Below are 24,139 nucleotides of genomic sequence, written 5' to 3' on the forward strand. Positions count from 1 at the left end.
TCAGAACCTTCATTTCCTTCTCCCACTCCACCTGACTCACTACCCCCTTCCCCTCCACCCACTCCACTTGACTCACTATCCCTTTCCTTTCCACCTATCCTTAGAAAGTCATCTCGAACCAGAACAACCCCTCACTACCTTCAGGATTTTCATTGTCAGCAAGCTTCTTCTATCTCACCTTCTCAATCAGGGAACATGGCTACTTCTTCAGGTATTCTTTTTTCTTTATCTTCCTTCATTTCTTATAACAATTTATCTCCTGCACATTTTTTTTTTCTGTTGTCATATCATCACACATTGATCATCAGACTTTTAAACAAATTGTTAAGGACCTTGATTGGTGTCAAGCAATTGAGGCTGAACTTGAAGCTTTAGAGCTTAACCATACTTGGACACTCACTGACCTACCCTCTGGAAAAGTTCTCATAGATTACAAATTTGTTTTTAAAACCAAATACCATTCCAATGGCACCATTGAAATGAGGAAAGCAAGGCTAGTTGCCAAAGGTTTCACTCAGCAACCAGGAGTGGATTACCATGAAACATTTTCACCTGTGGTAAAAATTGTGATAGTCAGAACCATCTTGGCTCTAGCATCCATTAAGGGTTGGCATCTTCACCAATTTGATGTCAACAATACTTTCCTTAATGGAGAGCTCAAAGAAGAAATATACATGAGAAAACCACTTGGATACAATAAAGGTTTTCCTCATCAAGTTTGCAAGCTCCTCAGAAGCATTTATGGCCTCAAACAGGCCTTGAGACAATGGTATGACAAGTTTTCTTCTTCCCTCATTCAATTTGGAGTCACTCAGTCCAAATCAAACTACAGTCTTTTTACTCATCACACTGCCAACTCTTTTACAGCACTACTTGTCTATGTAGATGACATAGTAGTTGCCAACAATCAAGTTGAATCCATTTCTGTTCTTGAAGATTTTTTGAACAAACATTTCAGAATTAAGGATTTGGGTACATTGAGATATTTCTTAGGCATTGAAGTTGCTAGGAATCCTACTGGTATTCACTTATGTCAGAGGAAATATACCCTTGATATCCTTGCAAACTCAGGCATGCTTGCTGCCAAACCACTAAAAATCCCAATGGACTAGAACCACAAGTTAAGTAAATCAAGTGGCACTCCCTTACCTGATCCCACCCCCTATAGACAACTCATTGGTCGACTCCTTTACTTACAATCACAAGACCTGACATAAGCTATCCTACTCAAGTACTCAGCCAGTTCATGTACCACCCATCTTGATGATGCTTATAAGGTATTAAGATACCTTAAGAACTCACCTGGCCAAGGGATCCTCTTATCTTCTACTTCAGAAATTCAATTACAAGGCTATTGTGACTCAGATCGGGCTACATGCCCTGACACTCGAAAATCCATCACTGGGTACTGTATTTTTCTTGGATAGTCCCTCATTTCTTGGAAATCCAAGAAACAAACTGTGGTTTCCAGGTCTTCTGCAGAGGCTGAATATAGAGTCATGGCTTCCATCACCACTGAGTTAACTTGGCTAAGACAGTTGTTTACAGACCTCTCTTTGTCTCACCTTCAAGCTGCACAATTACTCTATGACAATCAAGCTGCATTATACATTGCAGCCAACCCAGCCTTCCACGAGAGGACAAAACATATAGAGGTAGATTGCCACCTAATCTGAGATAAAATCTTAGAAGGAAGCATCAAAACTGCCCATCTTCCACCACTTCCCAACTTGTTGACATCTTCACAAAATCTCTACCTTCTTATATGTTGTATTCACACTTTTCCAAGATGGGAATAGTTAACATCTATTCTCCATCTTATGGGGGGGTATTAGAGCAGCATACATAGCAAATTACTCAAGTTCTAGATCATACAGAGGATGCTGCTCATGAACAAATCAATGGTTCTGATGTGCAAGCTCAAGCTTCATCAAATGTGCAAAACACACGTCATAGTTCCTTGGTTCATTTACCATATGGACGCTCATTTTGTTGATGTATCATGTACCTTTATGTAAATTAAGAGGTTGTTACGTTGCTGTACAAATTTACTGTAATTGTTTTTATTCCTTTAGTTTGTTAGGATTTGTTTCTTCTTTTAGTATAAAGCTGCATGTAGTAGTCTGTAAAAGAGGTACGACATATTGCAATTGATGAGCACTGCTCTTTCCTCATTCTCTGTTGTTTTGCTTCTCTGCCATTTTTATTCCTTCTGTTACTCTAATTCTTACACACATACTACTTAATATGATTAAAATAGGATGAGAGTGTGATGTATAGCGTTACTCAACATATTATATATATCTATGGCATTTAGTTTATGATGCGTAGCTAACGTCATTGATCCTTTATGCTTCGAAGAGAGAGAGAGAGAGAGAGAGAGAGAGAGAGAGAGAGAGCTTAGAATATTGTGCGCTGCACGTGGGAATTTTATTATATGCTACATCTTAAATTAATGATCATATCTCAAATCAAAGTGATCGATCGATTCTAAATTATTCTTGTTATACTGCTTTCGTAAACCTTTGATTCAAGGTGAAGATATGCTTCGTAATTAAGGTTGAACCATTAACGTAAGCATAAAATACTACTAGCTATCAAAAGTATTGCTACATTTTTTTAGCTATTTTCTGGGAGATAGTCGTTAATTATATATTCTAGGAATGTATTGATCGATGGATAACTAAGCAAGGCACATATATTCGGAGTAATCCATTTTACAATCAACCAATTATATATATAAATATATCACCTCATTAAAAATGACCGTGCAATTAGTAGTCACTGCCTTTTAAAATTGATTAAATTATATGAATTGGCTCGGAATCTATTCAAATTTGGCATAACAAGTTACTTAAGGCTCTCCACTTTGCTTCCAGACGAAGTTAATATCTATGATACATTGCTAATTATAATGGATAATGATAGACTTACTACCTTCTTACCACTCTTTTACTATTCTATAATGTATTTGAAATTTTTATTTTTTTATTATTTTCTTTTAAGTATTTTTTAATTAACATCCTTAATCATTAAGAAAAAATTAAAAAAATATATATACAACTTTACTAATAGTTACTTCCTTAACCATTAAGTGAAAAATAAAAAATAAAAAATAATAATAAATGAGTGGTAGGAAGTAGTCACCATATCATGATTATCCAATTATAGTAGATCATCCAAAGTGCGGCTTGAAGCACTTTGCGATGCATCTGACAGCTTTATATTAGAATGGAATGAAATATAAATTAGAATGGAAAGGAAAAGAATATAATCTTTCTTGTTTGGATGTTTTAAAAGAAAATAATAGAAATGAATGGGAAGTAAATAGTCTTATATTACTTAGAAGTATATTATAATTTATAATATAAATGAATGTTTATGAATATTTTGTAACAATATTATTATATACTATTATGCCCTTTTCTTAAATTTCATTTTCTCATTCATAATTTTTTTTTTCATTTTATATTTATAAAGATGGACTTTAAATTTAAATTTTACTTAATAATTATATCCACATGCAGATCATCTTTTGCAACCAAACAATAAAAGTTACTTGATTTGTATGATCTATAATTTGGATTATCTTTTTTCACAATATAAATGTAATGTCCCAATAGAAAACTCAAATCGCATGACCTATACTCTAAAATGACTAGTTAATGATACAATTGAAGTCTCATTGAAACCTTATAAAAAGTAAAAACTTCTCACTCTCAAACAATGTAAAATCTCATTCACCACCTATCCAACTTATCCTTATTATATGGGATATCACAACATCATCTAAACAAAACATTTTATAGAAGGATCATAGGCAAAGAGAGAACAAGAAGAGAATCGTACGTAGGAAAATCTACGTACTGTGTAAATATGATAAAGAATTGTGTTGTTTGGAATTTTAACAAAATATAAAAGATATTATATATAGGGATTTTGGTCAATAATCATCCTTCCATTCTCTCCCTTCCTCCAAATTATTTGGGAAATTATGAAGCGAATGGGATCATTTCTCTTCCACCCATAATTTCATTCCGTTTTAATTAAACATCTAAACAAGATAATGTCCATTCCATTCCTTTCGATCCCTCCGGCCAATTAAACTCCCAAATGCTGGAAAGAACGAACTATATATTCTAGAAAATCTCTATTTTCTCCATTCCTTTCCCTCCCAATTAAACTCCAGCTGATCTGAACCACATAAATATAATTTGCAATTTGCCTTATATTATATATATATATATATATATATTTTTTTTTCCCATTAATTTTCTTTTCCAAAATTGCAGTGTTGCAAAGATAGATATATATATATATACACACACATATATATATATAGTACTGTATATTCCGACGGACCAATGTCATGATGGTAATTCCCTTCAAACTGAGAAATTAGAGTTGTGATTGGCGTCTGGTGAACAAAATGATCTTGTCTCTCCTGGTGCCGGTTGTGACTGAGACGCTGAAGGGTACGGAAATTACTACTTCGATTTGTACTACGAAGGGACAAATTGGTCAAACTAGATAGCACTGGATCAATAGAAAGGCTCGGGGGAATTGCCTTCCCAGTTTGCTCAACAAATACTTGAAGGTTTCTGAAAGTGAAAGATAGAGAGGGAAATACGAAAGTGCAAAGATTCCGACTGGCAGGAAAGACAGTGCATATAGGATAACTTTTGTCCAGTTTTCCCTGTTCTCTATCATGAGAAGAACGGTTGCTGCAAACGCAAACATCATCATGAACACAGAGAGGAACAGAAATGTGAAGCCTAGCATTAGTTTAGTTGGAAGAGATTCCTTAAAGTCTGGTAATCGAAATGGCGATGAGACGATTGAGAGAAATATTACCACTGATGTCAAAGCAAATGAAAGGGAAAGAACATCAGTCACCGTAAAAACAACAAAGAAAGGTTTGTTGACGAGGAGTGGAGCACCGGTCTGACTATTAGGACCTCCAGGTACTGTATAGGCTGCAGCAAAGGCAACGGTAGCAATGAGAACTGCCACAACGGTGCATCCTTCTGCTGTCCGCTTTAGCCATTCTGTTGCTGCTGTTCGTAATTCATTGTTCGCTTGATAAAATAACCCGTCAGCGGTCAGCTTCATATCGTTACGGTGATCGACGAAATGGGGTGGGATGACTGACTTCACACGCTGCATGCACACATGACGAACATGTATGAAAAAGACCATAATGAGTGGAAACTCAATGAGAAACACGGAGTGACGGAAATAGCTATGCACATCACAAAGCATTTAGAAAACAAAATTGTTATAAATTTCTACCTTCCTTGAAAGGATGTACTTGAATTGGCCATAATGTTTCACCCAACTAATGATATTGTCCTAAAATCATGTACTTTTGCATGTAATTGATCATAAGAAATAGTGTATTTAATTAACTACTTACTAATTAATTATTACTTTAAATAAAATATAGATCAGTTATTGGCTGAAAGTGTGGCAAATATCATGTGTATTTGTATGCCCAAAATATTAAAGCAGCCAGAAAGGGGATTGAAATTGCACCACCTCAAATTACCACAGCATTTCCTCCCGCAATTCAAGTGCAGGGCCTCGTAGTTTCTCGGGTATATAATCTGCCATTTTTATTCCAACTGTATGAAGTATTGAATTTCCTTCGTCATCTACTTTTCCTACCAGCCTCTTCATTGGCACTTATATCCCTTCACAAGCTCAAAAATCTTTAACTGGCGATACTTGATCGCTATATGCAATATATTTCGCCCTTTCTCATCAATATGCTCAACTGCCTGGGGGTAACAATTCAGGATTTCTTCTGCAATGTCTATGCAGCCCGACTTTGTTGCCATAAATAAAGGAGTAGTTGTGTCCGGTTGATCCCAGCTTTGACCAAGCGATGTCATTAACAGGCCGGGGCCTTGTCCAACTCCCTTCTCTACGCTATGACTCCCAGTACCATATTTATGAAGCGTGGGCTTACTATTGTCTATTCCAGGATAAGTTGCCTCCCAAGAGAAATCTTTTTCTATTAAGAACTTGGCAAGCTTCATAGCTGATTCATATCTAGTAGTCTCTTGCTCTTCAACTTTTGACTGTATAGCCGAGCTACAGTGTAACCTGACTGTTTATGAGTTCTGAAGTCAGTACTAGTTTCATATAAATTTGGTTATTTTACAAAGGGATTGAAAAATATACAAAGATATAATGTTCTATGTAAATAGTACATTGGCTTTGAGAATTCGTCAGCAACTTAAGTACATATAAAAGTTTTCTTATCACTTAAGTTTCATTTAAATTCACCTTTTCATCTAAAACCAACTTTTTGTGTTTCTTTTAGGTAGTGTAGTAGTGTGTGTGTGTGTATCCATCAATTTTACCAAGTTTGTGACAAGTATCTTCTAAAACTAACTAAAGTGCATATCTAATGGAATTATTTAAACTTGCTTCTGTATGCTGTAAATCATGCAGAAAGGAAAAAAAGTTCAGAGGAAGAATAATTATATATATAGTTCAATAAATGATTCTTGAAGTTTTTCATATGAGCACTACTTTTCTAGCTATTTGTAAGAAGAGAAATCCAAATAATGACTGTCTATATATACTCAAAATTAACATGATAAAGATTGGATAAAAACGAACTAGAATTGAAGATATTCTGGAGGAATTCCACTTTATCCTCTCGTAGAAAAGCTCCAGGGTTGCATGATAGATGTTGAAGACCGGTCATCCCATCCGCGTCTCTTTCATTAACCAAGTATTTGAACTTTTCTGCAATTTTAAGGGCCAAATCTGTTTTCCAGTTTCATACAAGAGGGGGAAAAACAAAGAAAAAAGTCATATTAAGATTATATATAAGGAGAGACGTGATCAAGATGTGCATCAATGCATGGAATGGGTTTTGTCGTGATGTTAATAATGAACCAACCAAAATGATGAGCAAGAATGGCAACGTGAAGAATGGTGGTTTTGTCACTCCTCCAAAGGAAGAGTTGCTGATTAGCTTCACTGTAACTGGAAATTTTATCCATAAGAAAGTTGAATATCTTTTCCTTGCCATAGCGAACAGATCGAAAGAGCGCGGTTTCTCCAAGGTGGTTACGCATGCTTAAGAGTCCCGGAGCTTTCTCCAACACCTTCTGTGCCACATCAAGGTTGTCGGATGTGGCCGCGTCATGGAGGATGGTATTTCCTTGGTGGTTTTGGCGGGTCATTTTATCGAGATGATCGGGAGGCAATGCCTCTAGAAGGTCGAGTACCAATCGGGATTGTCTGGAGTAAGTGGCCGCATGTAGCACAGTGTCATCATGTATTGTCAATATATGTAATCCTTTTTCTTCAACATCTCTGCACAGTTCTTTCACCTTGTCCGTCGCTTCTTCTTTCAGCAAAGCTTTGTACAATTTTGCGTTTAACCTGTGTTTTATAGCATCTTTTTCTGCCTTGGACGACATCGCTTGATGTGTGTTAGGGGAGAGATGATCTAGAGAGAGAGAGAAAAAACTTTTGAATGTAGGCTTGCTTGTAGGTATTTTTTGGAGTCGGCTTATTATATAGATCAAAGCTGAAAGCATGCAAGAGAGATTCAGAATATTCCAATTGTATGACTGCTTTCATATATACATGCATGGTTAAATATTGAAAGTGATGATGATCATCATCATTCTTGGTTAAGCATAAAATACAGGGTAACTAAAGTGCTCCATTTTGTGGGGAGGTGTTTTGACATCTTAACTTTATTCTCGGACACAAGAAAATAGAGACTGCATCAAGGAATTCTATTCTCTGGCTTTATTCAAGGAGATCAGAGTGTGGCATATTTGTGTTCTCCCGCGAGTCTATCATTATGAGCGGGTCATGATTATGATTTAGCATAAAACAGCTAAAATGCTCTCTACTTTTAATTCGAGGATCAGTCTAGCATAAATAAAGTCGAAGCATAGCTTAATGCTTACTGATAACGTGTCGCCACGCGTCTCTCCCACCCTCTGATCATGTCACTCTCCAACTTCTCGGTCTTTCTCGATCATTAGCTGTGTTTGGTAAATCATGATGAGATTAGTTTATTATTATTTATAGATTTTTTTATTATATTTTTTTTATTAATAATAATAAATAATATTTTAACAATATTTTAAATAATACCAAACCTGCCTTGAGATCACTTCAGCACCTAAATTTGAATGGACTATTTTGGATGTTGTGCAGTAAGTTCTATTCTGACTCTGTTTTCTGAACTTCTATCTGTGGGGACATATTGGAAAGGTATATATCGAGATCTTCTTGGCTTAATGGATAAATGTTTGATCTTATTAATTTGGAATCTGATTCAAAAGAACTGTTTAATGCATGCTTAAGGAAATTATTCCTGACCTTATCTCATATGGGCCCAAAACTTGAGTAATTAATTATTTTATCTCTTAGATTTTGTATAGTCTTCTAGAATCAAGATAGTTGTGGAACGGTATCTACTTTAATAAAGTCATCCACACAAGCATAAAATGCCTACCAAATTAGATGGTGTTTATCACCCGAAGATGCATCAATGTCATAAATAATATGACCATGCTTTGGAAAAAAGAAACCCATGACCGAGATGATCATTTTCCAAATCTCTATCAGTTTAAGACAAGACACGACTTTAGCTTTTTTTAAAGCTTAGAACAGAAGATCAGTGAGAAAATATAGTTTTCGTTACAACACTAGTATTTTTTTTGTTTCCTCCTTTTTTTTTTTTTTTTTTCCAGGGGCCTTTTTCTTGTGGGGGTGGTCGGAGCAAAGCATAAAAGGAAGACTGGCTTTTAAGCCACCCCCTGCCCGGAACCAGGCTAGAGGTTGCAGAGGTTTTTTATCTACGGGAGTATCAATTGCCTGCACAAAAGCAAGTTTTACGCTCATATTCTTCCCCAGATTGCTACAGCGTACACCTTTAAATATTATAGTAGGTGACGAGGTGTCATCACTGTCGAAGACGCGGCAGCAACCTGCAGCAGCAAAAGCATCACCAGCCTTGAAGCATCTAGCAGAAATTCCTCTGAGCACACTCATAGCATGACACCTGTCAAAATTACAGAACATTCTTGTCTAACTAACTGAGGCTATATGAGCTGTAGGATTAATCTATGAATTCTGATTTGCTTTCATAAAAAAGGTGTATATAAGTGATGTACAGTGACAGTAAAAGATAGTGGAGAGGAATACAATTCAGAGAAGATTCCTTTGAGCCTTTGTGTCAAGCACCTTGCGTGCACTACTTTTTCTCTCTGTTTTTCATTGCGTATTCATGGTATCAGAGCCATTCTGGACTAACGTCCCATTCTTCCTTCCCTTTTTTTTTTTTTTCCTCTTTATCTTCTCTCTTCTTTTTTTTTTCATCAACTCCAATCACAAATTAATAGCTAAGCACAAACATGCATGTACTACAACCACAACAGGGTACTTCAAAAGAGAGAAGTTAGAGGTCAGTGGTACAACCGAAAGTCCGATCGAAGAGCAATTTTCTTTGTGATACCCCGACTTTGATAAGTCTTAAGTGGTGTATGGAATAATCTCACGTTGTTTGAAAATGAAAAATTCTTACTTTTTATAATAGTTCTAACGGAGTTTCAATTATATTATCATATGACAAGTCATTTTGAAGTATTAGTACGTGGCTTGCTCATTCCATTGAGTCTATTCCAAAAGTGCCAATCTAATAAGTGGAAAGGGATATGTGGTGTATGGAATCCTAAGCCACACCATGTGGCTTGAAGGCACAAAAAATGTCTACCAGCATATTGATGAAAATTGCAAATAGACCTCCATTTCAATTGTCCTCCTGCCAGATTAAGATTTCTAACGCCGTTTACTATAAATATAATATATTTAACTTGGTTTGTACTACTTTCATCATATTATGAGAGATAACAATTTTCAAGTGAGTATATATAGTGTGAGAGAGAAAAAAGTCTTAGAGATTGTGAGTTGAGATTGAGTGATTGTAATCTCCTCTAATTAATAAGATTTCTACAGTTCTGTGGACGTAGGCAATTTGCCGAACCACGTATATTGTGTATTGTATGTTTGATCGTGCTTGCTTTTACTTTAGTTTACCATCATTAGTGTGTGTGTGTGTTTTGCACAATAACTAGTATCAAGAAGCAATGTCGAATCTGAAAGAGAACGATGGTTGAAGATAATGTGAAAGCACCAGGGATCAAGAATTTCGACGGTACTGATTTTGGTTACTGGAAAATGCAGATCGATGACTATCTTTAGAGGAAGAGGCTCCATCTTATACTGTTGGGAAAGAAGTCGGAGAGCATGGATGATACTGAGTGGACCCTGTTAGATCGACAGGTTCTAGGGATTATTCGGATGACCTTGTCTAGAACAGTGGCACACAATGTCAGTAAAGAGAGAACCACGGCGAATCTCATGGAGACCTTGTCAGGTATGTATGAAAAGATGTCGGTAAATAATAAAGTGCACCTTATGAAGAAATTGTTCAATCTGAAGATGTTAGAAGGTATGTCTATGGCCCAACACTTGAATGAATTCAATGCGATCACAAATCAACTGTCTTATGTAGAAATTGAGTTTGATGATGAGATCAGAGCGTTGATTCTGTTGGCATTGCTGCTAAATAGTTGGGAGGCCATGAGGATGGCTGTAACGCCCCATCCCCGAGGGTCCGGAGAGTTAACTCATATTACCTGATAATCAACTCCAACATTGCTAATACTCTTCCAAAAGCTTCAAATCAAACGTAAACACTTCAAATTTAATTAACCACATATTCGTATATAAAATCTTCAATATAGTAACCCCAAAAATTACCAACTTCTCTACATGTCACTTAAACTCACATTTCAACAATATAATTATAAAAAATCACCAATACTCATCGAAAACTTTCTATTCTTAATCCACTATTCTTAAGTTATCTCACCCAATTTTTCATAGTCATGATCCTCAACTAAAATATCCAACAATCATTTGAAAATATTGGAGATAGGAGTGAGGTGAGTTATTAACAATTTAGTAAGCAGAGAACATATACTAGTATGCAAACATGAACATTTACAGATTTCAGAATGTAGAACAAAACACTTTATTTTCATAATACAGAGTCAGAACATGTTATCAAAAATATTAGAGCGAAAGTTCAAAAATATTCTTATTCAAATTCTTTTGGCATAGCATAACTGACCACCATCATACCAGAACATCATATCACATCAGAGGCCATGTTTAACCCCCGTAGTAGGGTTGTGCAAACTCTGGTAGCTAACCTAGCAGTAACAAAATGTGAATCTTTCACTTATTTATTCTCGGAGCCCCGAGTGTGCACACAGGAAAGACCACCAGAAAAATCACTTTGTTTCCAAAGTGGGTGCACAAAAAATAGAACAGTTGGTACCAACCCAAATAGAAGTCACTATTAGCACCTGTGGTAGGTCAAATAGATCACCATCCATAAACCACATCCCTATTCAGAATGTCATGCCAAAAGTTTTCAGAAATCACATCATATTAGAGTACAGAACATATTTAGAACAGAACAGAGTTTTCAGAAATCACATCGAATCAGAGTACAGAACATCTTCAGAACAAAACAGAGTTTTCAAAAATCACAAAACATAATTTTATGCACAAACTTTCATATTCGCTCTCTTTTGCACAAAGCAAAATCCAAAATAGCTCATGTCTGCACCAGTCATGCCAAAAAATACTTTATTCTTAAACAAAATCTCATGAGTAATGCAGAACAAATAACTGAGGTAATTCAAATATATTTTCATAACGAAACATGTATATTTTCAAAAATCAACATCAGCCCATTTTATTTTTATGCAAATTTAGCATAAGAACCCCACTTACCTGGACGACTTAGCTTTTCAGAATTTTTCAAAAAAATATCAAGTCGACTAGAAATCGTCACCTATAAAATAACCTATTTAAGTCTAAGTTTCTAAAATAACCTATTTTAATTCCTCAAAACATAAAACCCTCATAATCCTAAAATATATCAACATTTCCTAAAATCACCAATATCCACCATAACCAACGTCAAACTCAAAATACCAATATTTAAACCCAAAACAACCAACAAATCTCATAGCATAAACCAATCACACAAGCAACTCCATCATCCAATCCAACTGACCCCTTACACCTCGGACTTAATCTGGCACAACCAACTAATCACAGTAAATAAATGAGTTAGCGCAAAAATACATTTAAATCTTAAAAGTTATTTGAAAAAATACTTACAATGTTATAATATAATTTTTAAAAGATCACGGAGGTGCTAGAAGTGGCGGCACAACAATAGAATAGTGTAAAATGCATTGTGGTCATGGGTCTCAAAAACCCACTTTTTAACGAGGACAAACCAAGACCCGAGATTGATAGGGAAGGGCTTAGGGATGTCAGTGAAGCTAGTGGTGGTGGTGGTTAGCCGTGGGTAGCGGCGTAGAGGGCGGTTTAAGGCCAAAATGTTAAAAATGGAAATGTTGATGGTGAGGTTTCACCGGTGGCAGATCGGGGCTGAGGATGGGTGCATTATGTTGCTAGTCGAGTATGATGTGGTGAAGAGATGGTGGCCAGAGGTGGCGCGATGGCGGCGCTAGAGAGAAGAGAAGGTTGCAGCTTCAAGTCTTGCGTGGGGACATACGGCGGCGCGAAAGGAGCTGAGATTGAAGGGGGTGGTCGCCGGCCAATGGGGAAGGGAAGGAGAGAGGCGGTGTCGGTGTCGTTGTCGGTCACGACGGTGCACGGCGGTGGGCTAGGTGGAGAACGACGCACGGATGCGGGGAGAGAAGGAGACTGCACGGGAGAGAAGAAAAAGAGAGAAAGAAAAGAAAAGAGGAAAAGGAAAAAAAATGAGGGAAATAAATGAGGTCCAATTCTCACAACTTAGGTCACAAAATTGATCCAACGAAAATTATTTCAAAACAACAGTTTAAATAAAATTAATTTAAACACAGTGACTAAGTAAAATAAAATAATTAAATCCAACAACACAATGATTTTAAAACCCACAAACAACTAATTTAAATTAAGAGAAATTTAAATTTAAAATAATAATTAATATTAATAAAGCATAACAAAATCATTTTCACAACTTAAAAAAAATCATAAAATAAACCAACAAGAAATCCAATAAATTTTAAAATAAGAGAACTAATATTTAAATTAATTAAAATAATCATTCAGTTAAAATACATTAAAATACGGGGTATCACAATGGCTGTGAGTAGTTCAGTCTGTAAGATGAAACTAAACTACGACGACGTACGTGACATAATCCTTGCTGAAGAGCTACGTAGAAGAGATTCGGTGAGTTCTCGTGTTCAGGATCGACCCTGAATGTTGATAATTGGGGCAGATGACATGACAGGTCAAGCTCCAAGAGCAGGAGGAAGAGTAAGACGAGATCTGGATAGCAAATCATGTACTGGAGTTGTCAAGCCGGGGTCAACATCAAAAGAATCTGCAGGAATCAAGAAAATGCAGATGATGATGCTTTGAATGTAGTGGCAGAAGAAATTCAGGATGCCCTAATTCTTGCAATGCACAATCATATTGATGATTAGGTGTTGGACTCGGGGGCTTCCTTCCATAGCACCTCACATCGAGAGATCATGCAGAATTATGTAACTGGTGATTTTGGGAAGATGTATGTGGCTGATGGAGAGGCACTAGATGTAGTGGGAATGGGTGATGTGCACATCACACTTCCAAACAAGGGCATGTGGACTTTACAACAAGTCAGACACGTTCCAGATCTGAAGAAGAACCTGATCTCTATGGGATAGTTTGATGACAACGGTTATGCAGTAGCGTTCTCTGGAGGAGTTTGAAAGATCACTAAGGGTGCGTTGGTCTTAGTGCATGGTAAGAGATCTAACTGTTTATATTTAACATCAAAGTCTAGTGATATGTAGGGAAATACAAGAATGCAAAAAGGTAAGCTTGATCGCACGAAACATATAAGGACGTCAAAGGGAGTCAGCTTTGTCGTTCCTCATGTAAGTGTGGAAAGTTAGCTGAGATTGCTTTCGAGACTGGATACTCCTAGTGCAGTGGGAGTTGTGAGTCTCCCAATGGATATACTGGCTAAGAGCGATGTACGTGGAAGATTGAAGTCAAGCTTGATTTCAGTGCTTCTTCTAGCTTGAAGACGGGAGCTGTGAGCTGTAGAGATGAAAGGGCTTGGTTGGAAATAGTGGCTGGCATGTGGAGACCCAGTATCCAAGTGGGAGATTGTTCGGGTGCATGTGGAGACTGGTCTGTGAGTAGAAAATCAAGAAATAGAGAGTTTGCTCGATGTCGCTTGACATGGTGCTCAAGCAAAGTTCAACCCGTGAGTTCGCTCAAGATGCACTCGACAGTAGGCTCGAGCGAGACACGAACCCTAATGTTCGCTCGACAACTCGCTCGAGCTCATGTTCATTGGTTGTTTGCTCGAGCAGCATCCTCGAGATGCGCTCGAGATACTGCTCGAGCAAAGAACGTAGTTTTTGCCAGATTAGGGTTTTCAGCGCCGTTTATTATAAATATGATATATTTGACTTGGTTTGTACGATTTTCAGCATATTATGAGAGAGAACAATTACCAAGTGAGTGCATATAATGTGGGAGAGCAAAAAAGTCCTAGAGAGTGTGAATTGAGATTGAGTAATTGTAATTTCCTCTGGTTAATAAGATTTTTGTAGCTCTGTGGACGTATGCAATTTGCCGAACCCTGTATATTGTGTGTTGTGTGCTTAATCGTGCTTGCTTTTATTTTAGTTTTTCATTGTTGGTGTGTGAGTGTTTTGCACACACTATTTTCATAAGGGGTTGATTCATGCACCTACATAATTGACATCTTATACCCCAGATTAAGACCTGGTTTGGTTTTACATTTAAAACTATCTCATCACATCTCATCTCAACATTCAAACACCATTCAAAAATAAATATTTTTTAATTTTTTTATCTTATCATTACTTAATTATTACAACTTTCTCAAACTTCCAAATAAAATATAAAAAATAATTCAATTTTTTCAAATTTCAAAACAAAAATTATCTTTTAACTCTCTTTTAATTTTATAATTTTGTATATTCAATTTTTTCTCTTTATTTTTCCAAAACTTCATAAAAATCTTAACTCAAACTTTTTCACTACTATTTACAAATTATTTCACTATTATTTACAGATTTCTTATTTCATCTCATTTCATATATATATATATATATATATATATATATATATAATTATATATATATAAAAGCAAACGAGACCTAAGTGCTAGTATCGGTTAATAAGAGTCATAGAATGAAACGGGTTACCTCTGTCGAAATTGGGATTATTATAAACTTGCAGAAGTACAACCTTAACCTGGCGATACATGTAAACTACAATGTTTAGAGGGAGGAACAATACAAAGCAGACGCCGCCCAATAATCAATATGGGACGGAAATCCTACATATAACAATTAGTGACGACATGATGGTCTGCTTCAAACCGAGGAATTAGAGTGCTGTTAGGCTATCTGGCAACAACGATTTTGTGTCTCCAGCCGTCGATTCTGATCGATTTGGCGCTGGTTGCTTCGATTGCTGTAACTATAGAACAAATTGGTTGGCCTAGAGAGCTCTGGATTAGGAAGGTTACGAGGCATTGCCTGCCTCAGCTTCTTCAGCAAATACTTGAAGGTTTCTGCTAATGAAAGATAGAGAGGGAAATATGAAAGTGCGAAGATTCCAACTGGTAGGAAAGAAAGTGCATATAGGATAACTTTTGTCCAGCTTTCTCTCTTCTGTATCATGAGGAGGACGGTTGCTGCAAACGCAATCATCATCATGGATACGGAGAGAAAGAGAAATGTGAAAGCTAGCATTAGCTTAGTTGGAAGAGATTCCCTGAAGTCTGATAATCGAAATGACGACGAGACGATTGAGAGAAATATTACCACTGATGTCAATGCAAATGAAAGGGACAGTACATCGGTCACCGTAAAAACCACAAAGAGAGGTTTATTGGCTAGGAGTGGAGCGCCGGTCTGACTATTAGGGCCTCCGGGTACTGTATAGGCAGCAGCAAAGGCAACGGTAGCAATGAGAACTGCCACAACAGTGCATCCTTCTGCTGTCCGCTTTAGCCATTCTGTTGCCGCTGTTCGGAGTTCATTGTTTGCTTTGTAAAATAACCCCTTAGCAGTCAGATTCATATTGTTACGGTGATCAAGGAAATGGGGTGGGGTGACAGACTGCACACGCTGCACACATGAAAACGTGCAAAAAACACCAAATTAGTACATGGAGACTCAATGAAATACACACACACACACACACATAGTGTAAACAATTAGAATAAATTGGCCAGCCAGAATGTTTCAACCAACAATTGATATTGTCCTAAAAATTAGTACTTAGGTTGATAAGAAAGTGTATTACTTAAAATAAGATATAGATAATGAGTTATTGCTTGGAAGTGTGGCAATGTGTGTTTTTGTGCCCAAAGCAGCAAGAAAAAAGGATTATCTAGAAGTGCACCACCTCAAACCATTGCATTTCTTCTCTCAATTGATATGCGGGGCCTCGTAGTTCCTCAGGTGTATAATCTTCAACTTTTATTCCAACAGTATGGAGTATAGAATTACCATCGTTGTCTACTTTTCGTACCAGCCTCTTCTTTGGCAGTTCCAATCTCTCTACAAGCTGGAAAATCTCTTCTTGGCGGTACTTGATCGCTACATGCAATATGTTCCGCCCTTCGTCATCAATATGCTCGACTGCCTGAGGGTAACAGTCCAATATTTTTTTAGCAATGTATACGCAGCCCGACTTAGTTGCCAAAAACAAAGGAGGGGCCGTTTCTGGTTGATCCCCTTGACCAAGCGCTGTACTCATCAATTGGGGGCCTTGTCCAACTCCCTTGTCTACGCTTGGAGCCCGGCCATATTTGTGGAGCCTAGGCTTACTCTGGTCTATTCCAGGATAAGTTGCCTCCCAAGAAAAATCTGTGTCTATTAAGAAGTCGGCAAGTTTCGATGCTAAATCACATCCTGACTCTTCAACTGATCTTGACCATCTGGCTGAAATACAATATTATGAGTTCGGAAGTCAATACCGGCTTCACATATATGTACATTAATTCTAATTAGCTAGAGAAGAATCTTCCGCAATTAAATCTGTCGTGTGGGTACTTAAAATTTCTATTTTGCAAAAAAAAAAAAAAAAAAAACAAAATCCCAAGATTTGACTATTATATCTATATATAACTGATCGCATCTTGCTTAATTCATTAGCAATTAACATGGAACGACTTCGAAATTGGCATCCATTTCAAACTAGCATTAAAAAAAGTAGGCACCTTGGCACTTGTAAATCACAAGATATATAACACAATACACACAACAATAACAGGGTAAAGATTGGATAAAACGAACTAGAATTGATTATATGCTTCAGGAATCCCCCTTTATAGTCCTGATCTGGTTGAAAAGCTCCCGGATTGCAGGATAGAAGCTGAAGACCGGTCATCCCATCCGCGTCTCGTTCACCAATTAGGTGTTTGAACTTTGACGCAATTTCAAAGGCCAAATCTGTTTTCAAATTTCATGTAAGGGGGAAAACATAGAAAACATTAGTCATATTTTGATTATAGTTGATCGGGAGAAACATGTGCATCAATGCATGGCCGCATGGATTGTATCATGAAGTTATGAATGGAAGATCATTAACCAACCGAATTGTAGAGCAAGAATGGCAGCGTGAAGAATGGTGGTTTTATCACTCCTCTGAAGGAAGAGTTGCTGATTATCTTCACTGTAACTGGAAATTTTCTCCATAAGAAAGTTGAATATCTTTTTGTTGCCATAGCGAACAGACCGAAAGAGCGCGGTTTCTCCAAGGTGGTTACGCATGCATAAGAGTCCCGGAGCTTTCTCAAGCACCTCCTTTGCCACTTCCAGGTTGTGGTCAGACGTTGCCGCTTCGTGGAGGATGGTGTTTCCTTGGTGGTTTTGGCGGGTCATTTTATCGAGATGAGCGTTGGGCAATGCCTCTAGAAGGTCGAGTACCAATCGGGATTGTTTGGAGTAAGTGGCCGCATGTAGCACAGTGTCATCATGTATTGTCAATATATGTAATCCTTGCTCATCAACTTCGGCACATTCTTTTTTCACCTTCTCAGTTTCGTCATTCAACAAAGCTCGGTACAGGTCCACATTTTTCTTATGCTTTAGAGCAATATCCTTTTCTGCGGCCTTGGACTGCATCGCCCTCTTGATGTGTGTGTAAATATGAGAGAGAGAGAGAGAGAGAGAGCTTTTGAAGTGGGCTTCCTTGTAGGTTTTTTGGAGTACGTTAACGTTTATATAGATTGCAGCTAAAACAAAAGAAACTATTCGGAGTACTTGTAGACTCATGCGTAGTAGTACTACTACTGCATGCTTTCTTACAAAGTTCAATTGAGAGTTATGATCATGCATGCTTAAGGCACTAATGAAATTCTATTCCATGCGCATGACTTTATTCAAGGAGAAGTCATGTCATGTGGCATCTTTGTGTTCTCAAGTCTAATTTTGAGTACGAATATCATCGTGTGCGCGGGCTAGCAGCTGATTATGACGAATATTTGGCTCGCAGTATTGATCTATAATTATTCGCATGCATCTTGGTATAAACAGATTAAAGTTAAATTCTATCCAGGCCTTTGGTGGAGAAAAATTTAAAAAGTTTCTAAATTTTTTAAAGCGCAATATATTATGTTCATGATTAGCCATTAAGCTAATTAATTAAGTTTGTTTATGTATGGTTGGAAATCTCAATTAAAAAGAATTGATCATCCCAATCTTGAAATGATTTTCCCACTTTATACATCTTCATGATTAGCCATTATGTATACATGTATATCATGTTTATATATATATATATATATATATATATATGTGTGTGTGTGTGTACACGTGTGTGATTGTGAAAAATGTTATTTATATTTATAATTTTCACTTACGTAATAACATTGATGTGTCAGCTACTTAAAGATTATAAATTTAAAATTCAAAATTTGAATTTAAAAATAAAATTGATAAAATATGTCTTGTATATAAAATTATAAATACACGTAGGATTACTATATATATATATATAATATATATGAAGTGCAAAGGCTTATAATATATTAAATAAAATACTTGTTAATAGTGTTGGGATGCTTCTGTTAAGGAATGCAATACTTAATAATATATAATTAAATAAAATACTTCAGAATACATAAAAACAAAAACGACATTAAAGGTCTTATCATATTTGGAATCTGATTCAATCGTAATGTTCGATACGGCTTAGGGGGACGGACTTAATTACATAACTCAATTCCCTGACTTTATATATGGAAAATGCTAGGGAGCCCATTTCGGTCTCCCTACATTTTCCAGTCTGATGTAGTTGGCCTTTCCATAATGAGTTTTATTTTTTTTTCACCAAAACTGTCGCAGCCGAATCCACCAACAAGTCGAACCCACCAAAAAATTCAAAATTGAGTCCCGAAAATAAATCCAATAATGAGTTTCAAATTGATAGGAGTGTAAATTTAAACCGGAAAATGAGTTCTGATTGGACCGGGCCGGACCGGTTAGTCCGGTTTTAAACTGGTCCGGTCCGGAAACGGTTTCTATATTATAAAAACCAGCCGGATTCGACCCAGTTTCTATTCCATAATTTCTGGAACTGGACCGATTGGGAAAAAAATATATAAATTAATTTTATATATTATACAAAATATTTATATATATTTATAAGTTTTATATATAATATATATAATTATATATCATATATGAAATAATTTTATATTATAATTTATAAATTATAACATAAAATGTTAATCTTAAATATGAACATTTGTAATTTGTTTGATCATATGTTATTAATATTATTATATATTAAGATAATGTTATTGTAATTTATAAAATAAAAGTTTAATCTTAAAGATGAAAATTTAATTAATCATATGCTTTAAATATAATATATATTAAATTATTAATAATATTTTATCATAAGAAGTAACACTTTATTATATGTTTTTTACATTTTAAAAAAACCAGAAAATCGGACCGAACCGGACCGAAAACCGAAGGTACCGGTTTAGGAGGATAACCAGGATGTAATCGGTTTTGAAAAATATAAAACCAGTACATACCGGTTTGGTCCTAGATTTTGTCCAAAACCAGATCGGACTGGACCGATTACACATCTAAAAATTGGTACAACAAAACTCAAAACTGAGTAAAACAAAAAATTCAAAACAATCAAATCAAAAAACAAAACTTAAAATTAAAAAAAAAAAATTCCGATTAAGAACCCAGAAGAATTATTCAACTAAGAACTACATAATGAAATGTAGTGGAGCACTTGGTGCTCAGAAAATCACAAAAAAACTCAAAACTGGGTCCCAAAAAAAAACCCAACAATGAAATTGGTACAACAAAACTCAGTGAACTGGGCAAAGTGGAGATGCAGAAAACCAAAAAAACAAAAAAAAAAAAAAAGGGCATCGGCATCTTGCCTTGGAGAAGAACTAGGCAGTGATCGGTAGGCAAGGGAGACGGGTTCACTGGGCAGGAGAGATGGAGACGAAGATGCGAGGGAGGGGAGATGGAGACGCCGAGTGAGAGAGATGGAAATGGAGACGCCAAGTGAGTTTGGCTGGGCAGGGGAGACACCGAGTGAGAGAGATCTAGGTGAGGGAAATAAGAGAGGTAACACGAAAAAAAAAAAAAACCCTCAGTACGGAAAGGCCAACTGGCCTTCCCACACCAGACGGGAAAAAGCAAACGAGAGCCCAAATCGGGCTCCCTAGAATTTTCCTTTATATATACATATTGGTCCAAAAGTACTTTACTAATTGATCTATGAGACCAAGCCCACTGCCAGGGCGCAAGCCCGTGGAAAACGCTCCAGAACTCATGTTGCACGGGTTCACTCCATCTTTCCTCTTTCATGCACGTCCATCCCTTCATCTTCTTTAGGTTTTATCTGTTTTCCATTTATAGTCTATATATATGTTAAGTTTTTCTCAACCCTAGATGCATTGCCACTATTTTCTCTTCACGCCTCAGCCACCCAAACTGTTCGGATATCCACTCTCTACTGTGAACCTCTGGCCAGACCTCACCACCGTGCCCAATCACACTAAGTTGCCGCCCAACACCCCATAGCCTCTATTGCAAGCCTCGAAATCTCCTGTTGTAGTTGTCCAAAACAGAGCAACGTTCAAGCCGCTGCAATCACCTTCTACCGAGAGATCCACCATGCTGTGACCCCTCAGAAACTGCCGATGAGGACTTCCCTTCACCCCAGTCCTCCGCACGCCACCTCAAGTCCCTCGGTAAGCTCACACCATTTCTGGTTGGTGGTTCTTCTCTTTCAATCTCTCCCTCATTCTCTCACCGTGTGTCTCTCTCGTTCTCGTCGCCCAGCGTAGGTAGCCTCACTGCTGTACGCCCTATGTTGCACTCCAGTCGCGCCACCGTAGCTCCTCCAGCTAGCCGGGCCCCTCCACGCATACTCTCGGTTTAGTCGTAAGTCATTGCCGCTGCACTTCATTTCCCTTATTTTTCATGTTGTTGACTTAAAGGGTTGTACATATATATATGTGTGTGTATATATATATATATATATATATATATATATGGGTAAATCTGTAACCTAATAGAATAGGATTAATAACTGTTATGCCCTCTTATCACGTTTTCAAATGATGAAGAATTTCAAGAGCTATTGTATAGTCGGTCTAATAAATAAATAAAATTACATTATTACCTTTGAGTTACAAGTTGCATTCTTGTGTTTTAAACCTCTAATATGTATTTGTAAACACTAAGTTTTCCATGTTTACAGAAATGATTTTGGTAAGTTAAGTTTATTTTAAGTGAAGCTTCTTTCAAAAGTAAGTGATAACGTTGTAATTTTAGTATGACCTAATTTGTTAAATAGTCCTTATGTATAACTTAAAAAGAAATTTTGGTATAATTATGTTATGTAGTATTAAATCTGATCGTTTGATTTTCAATAGTAAATAAATTAAAGTTTAATACTTTAGTCAGAGTTTTAGATGGATTTTGGGAGGTATTAACATTTTTGGATTTCGTGAATTTAGGTTTCTAAGGAATTTAAAGTAAGTTATTTTAGCATCTTAGGCTTAAATATTGGATTACATATTCGATTGGAAATTTATAAAAAAAAAATTACATGATTGTGTTATCGGTGAAGATTAATTTTTGTTCGGCATTTTTAAGAAAATTTTTGAAAGGCTAAGAAGTTCAGGTAAGCAGAGTTCCTATGTTAGATTTGCATAAAAAGAAATGAACTGAAGGTGGTTTGTAAAATTGTGCATGTTATTTTAAAAAGAAAATGTGAAAAACAACCTGATCAATATATGTCTTGCATTCACTCATGAAATATGTATGAAAGATTAAAAAAATGTTTTTGACATGAAAGTATAGACATGAGCAATATTTGATATATTTCTGGAATATGCAAAAGAGCGAATATGAAAATTGAGATTTTTGTATATGTGATATGAAATATTTTGGATCTGTTATTGATCATTTGAAAATGATATGAATGTGTTCAGCACGTGGTTTGATATGATATGAATATGAAAACCTTTGGCATACTTATCTGTTTCGATTATGATTTTGAATATGGTTCTGATATGATGATATTGGTTCACATGATATGGTTGGTACCAATATGATATTATATGAGTGCACCCACTTTGGAAACAAAGTGGTCTTTTATGTGTTCTTTCTTGTGTGCACACTCGGGGCTCCGAGATTGAAAAATGGGAAGTTTCATAACATGATACTGTCTAGTTAGGCCACCGGGGATAGCACAACCCTTCCACAAGAGTTAAATATGATATATGACATGATGTGATACGATATGACATAATAAGATGAAGATGTGCAGTTATATTATGCCAAAGCGGTTCTTTAATATGAAAGTGGTTTATGAATATAAAAAAATTGAAAAGTCGCTCTGATTTTTCTGATAACACGTTTTGTGATGTGCATATGAAAATGAAATGTTTTATTTCTGCATACCAAACTTTCTAAAAATAGCTCATGTTTACATACTAGTATATGTTCTCTGCTTACTGAGTTATGGATAACTCACCCCTTATATTCATATATTTTCAGATGACATTGATTACCTAGTTATGGGTCAGAAATAGAAATTTGACCTTGGCTAGATATGGATGGAAGGTCGAGTACCGAATAGTACCATTGTTAGTAGACGGATTTAATTTGAGTATTTGAAGTACTTTATGTTGTTTGGACCTATTGAGACCTAAAGATATATCGTTTTATTTCATTAAGATTATTGGGGGATTGTGGACCCCCTTTTGGTTTATGTTATTTTCTAATGATGACTTATGAAGTTTGTATTATAGTTATTTGAAAAATATGAGATTGTATTATTTATGAAGTCCTTGGAGTTTTAAATGATTGGACAAACAGGTTTGTAAGTGACATGTAGTAATTCTCCGACCCTTCCAAATATGGGGCGTTACATGATCATTTCAATTGATTATTCTATCAATTATATTTTTTTTAATGGCCAGATATTCAAGGATTCAAGATTGTTATGGAAAGTTACCTACTTTGTTTAATAAATTAATTAATGGAGTCATCCACAAAATTAGCATAAAATACCTACCAAATTAGATGTTTTTTTTTTTTTTTTTAGAAATGATACTTGCAGTTGTGAGTGTGCAAGCGCCGTGCAGTCACTTTGATAAAAGTGAATAAATAATGAACCTATATGAAAAGAAATTAATTTTTTAATAGTAGATCCTACTCTTTTTTAAAATAACTGTATAACACTTATACATTCCACGACTATACTTAATATTACTATTTTTTTTATTTTTTTTATCTCCCAAGAGTGCAAGTTTCACGTGCACCTAGATGACTTTTGTACACTAAGAGTAGTATAACCCACGCCCAACCTTTGAGTAAGGCTCTAAGCCCAACCCATATATACCTTGAACCCTAAAAAAAAATTTCCTCAGTCCCCTCTCACCTCCCTCCAACCCCCAACCTCTTTTTTTCTTTTTGAAAAAATTATATTCTCAAGCTGATTTGTAAAGCACACTGATCACTAA

At 36.1% G+C, this 24,139-nt stretch overlaps 2 protein-coding genes across 4 annotated transcripts; both read right to left on the bottom strand.

Moving 5' to 3' along the window:
- Positions 1-5,084: 5,084 nt before the first annotated feature.
- Positions 5,085-7,498, bottom strand: LOC108992735 (tonsoku-like protein). 2 transcript variants are annotated; one of them, XR_004801127.1, is made up of 4 exons: positions 6,917-7,498; positions 6,631-6,780; positions 5,539-6,112; positions 5,085-5,160 (listed from the first exon to the last, which is right to left on the bottom strand). XR_004801127.1 is itself a non-coding variant. In XM_035688365.1 (3 exons), exons 1-3 carry the CDS (start codon positions 7,440-7,442, stop codon positions 5,676-5,678), a joined length of 1,113 nt encoding a protein of 370 aa, XP_035544258.1. In that variant the 5' UTR covers positions 7,443-7,498; the 3' UTR covers positions 5,475-5,675. The 2 variants fall into 2 exon arrangements, 1 of the variants encoding a protein (XP_035544258.1); XM_035688365.1 differs by lacking the exon at positions 5,085-5,160 and having other exon boundaries at positions 5,475-6,112.
- Positions 7,499-15,307: 7,809 nt separating this feature from the next.
- On the bottom strand, positions 15,308-18,321 carry LOC108992751 (ankyrin repeat-containing protein At5g02620-like). Of its 2 annotated transcripts, XM_018967383.2 has the most exons (5): positions 17,714-18,321; positions 17,415-17,570; positions 16,522-17,060; positions 15,936-16,241; positions 15,563-15,682 (listed from the first exon to the last, which is right to left on the bottom strand). In XM_018967383.2, the coding sequence occupies exons 1-5, from the start codon at positions 18,243-18,245 to the stop codon at positions 15,662-15,664; spliced, it is 1,554 nt and encodes a 517-aa protein (XP_018822928.2). In that variant the 5' UTR covers positions 18,246-18,321; the 3' UTR covers positions 15,563-15,661. The 2 variants fall into 2 exon arrangements, with proteins under 2 accessions (XP_018822927.2, XP_018822928.2); XM_018967382.2 differs by having other exon boundaries at positions 15,308-16,241.
- Positions 18,322-24,139: the final 5,818 nt, after the last annotated feature.

This window comes from Juglans regia, chromosome 3, assembly GCF_001411555.2.
Source record: "Juglans regia cultivar Chandler chromosome 3, Walnut 2.0, whole genome shotgun sequence".
NCBI lineage: Eukaryota > Viridiplantae > Streptophyta > Magnoliopsida > Fagales > Juglandaceae > Juglans > Juglans regia.

Bases quoted from the DNA above. Each gene is read 5' to 3' on its own strand.
- LOC108992735 (XM_035688365.1), bottom strand. From the start codon at position 7,442: ATGTCGTCCAAGGCAGAAAAAGATGCTATAAAACACAGGTTAAACGCA. The intron at 6,781-6,916 runs GTTGGTTCATTA...ACTGGAAAACAG, and splicing joins CATTCTTGCTCATCATTTTG to ATTTGGCCCTTAAAATTGCA. The intron at 6,113-6,630 runs GTTCGTTTTTAT...ACTCATAAACAG, and splicing joins CCAGAATATCTTCAATTCTA to TCAGGTTACACTGTAGCTCG.
- LOC108992751 (XM_018967382.2), bottom strand. From the start codon at position 18,245: ATGCAGTCCAAGGCCGCAGAAAAGGATATTGCTCTAAAGCATAAGAAA. The intron at 17,061-17,414 runs GTTCGTTTTATC...ATTGTATTTCAG, and splicing joins GAAGCATATAATCAATTCTA to CCAGATGGTCAAGATCAGTT. The intron at 16,242-16,521 runs GTGGTGCACTTC...TCATGTGTGCAG, and splicing joins AAGAAATGCAATGGTTTGAG to CGTGTGCAGTCTGTCACCCC.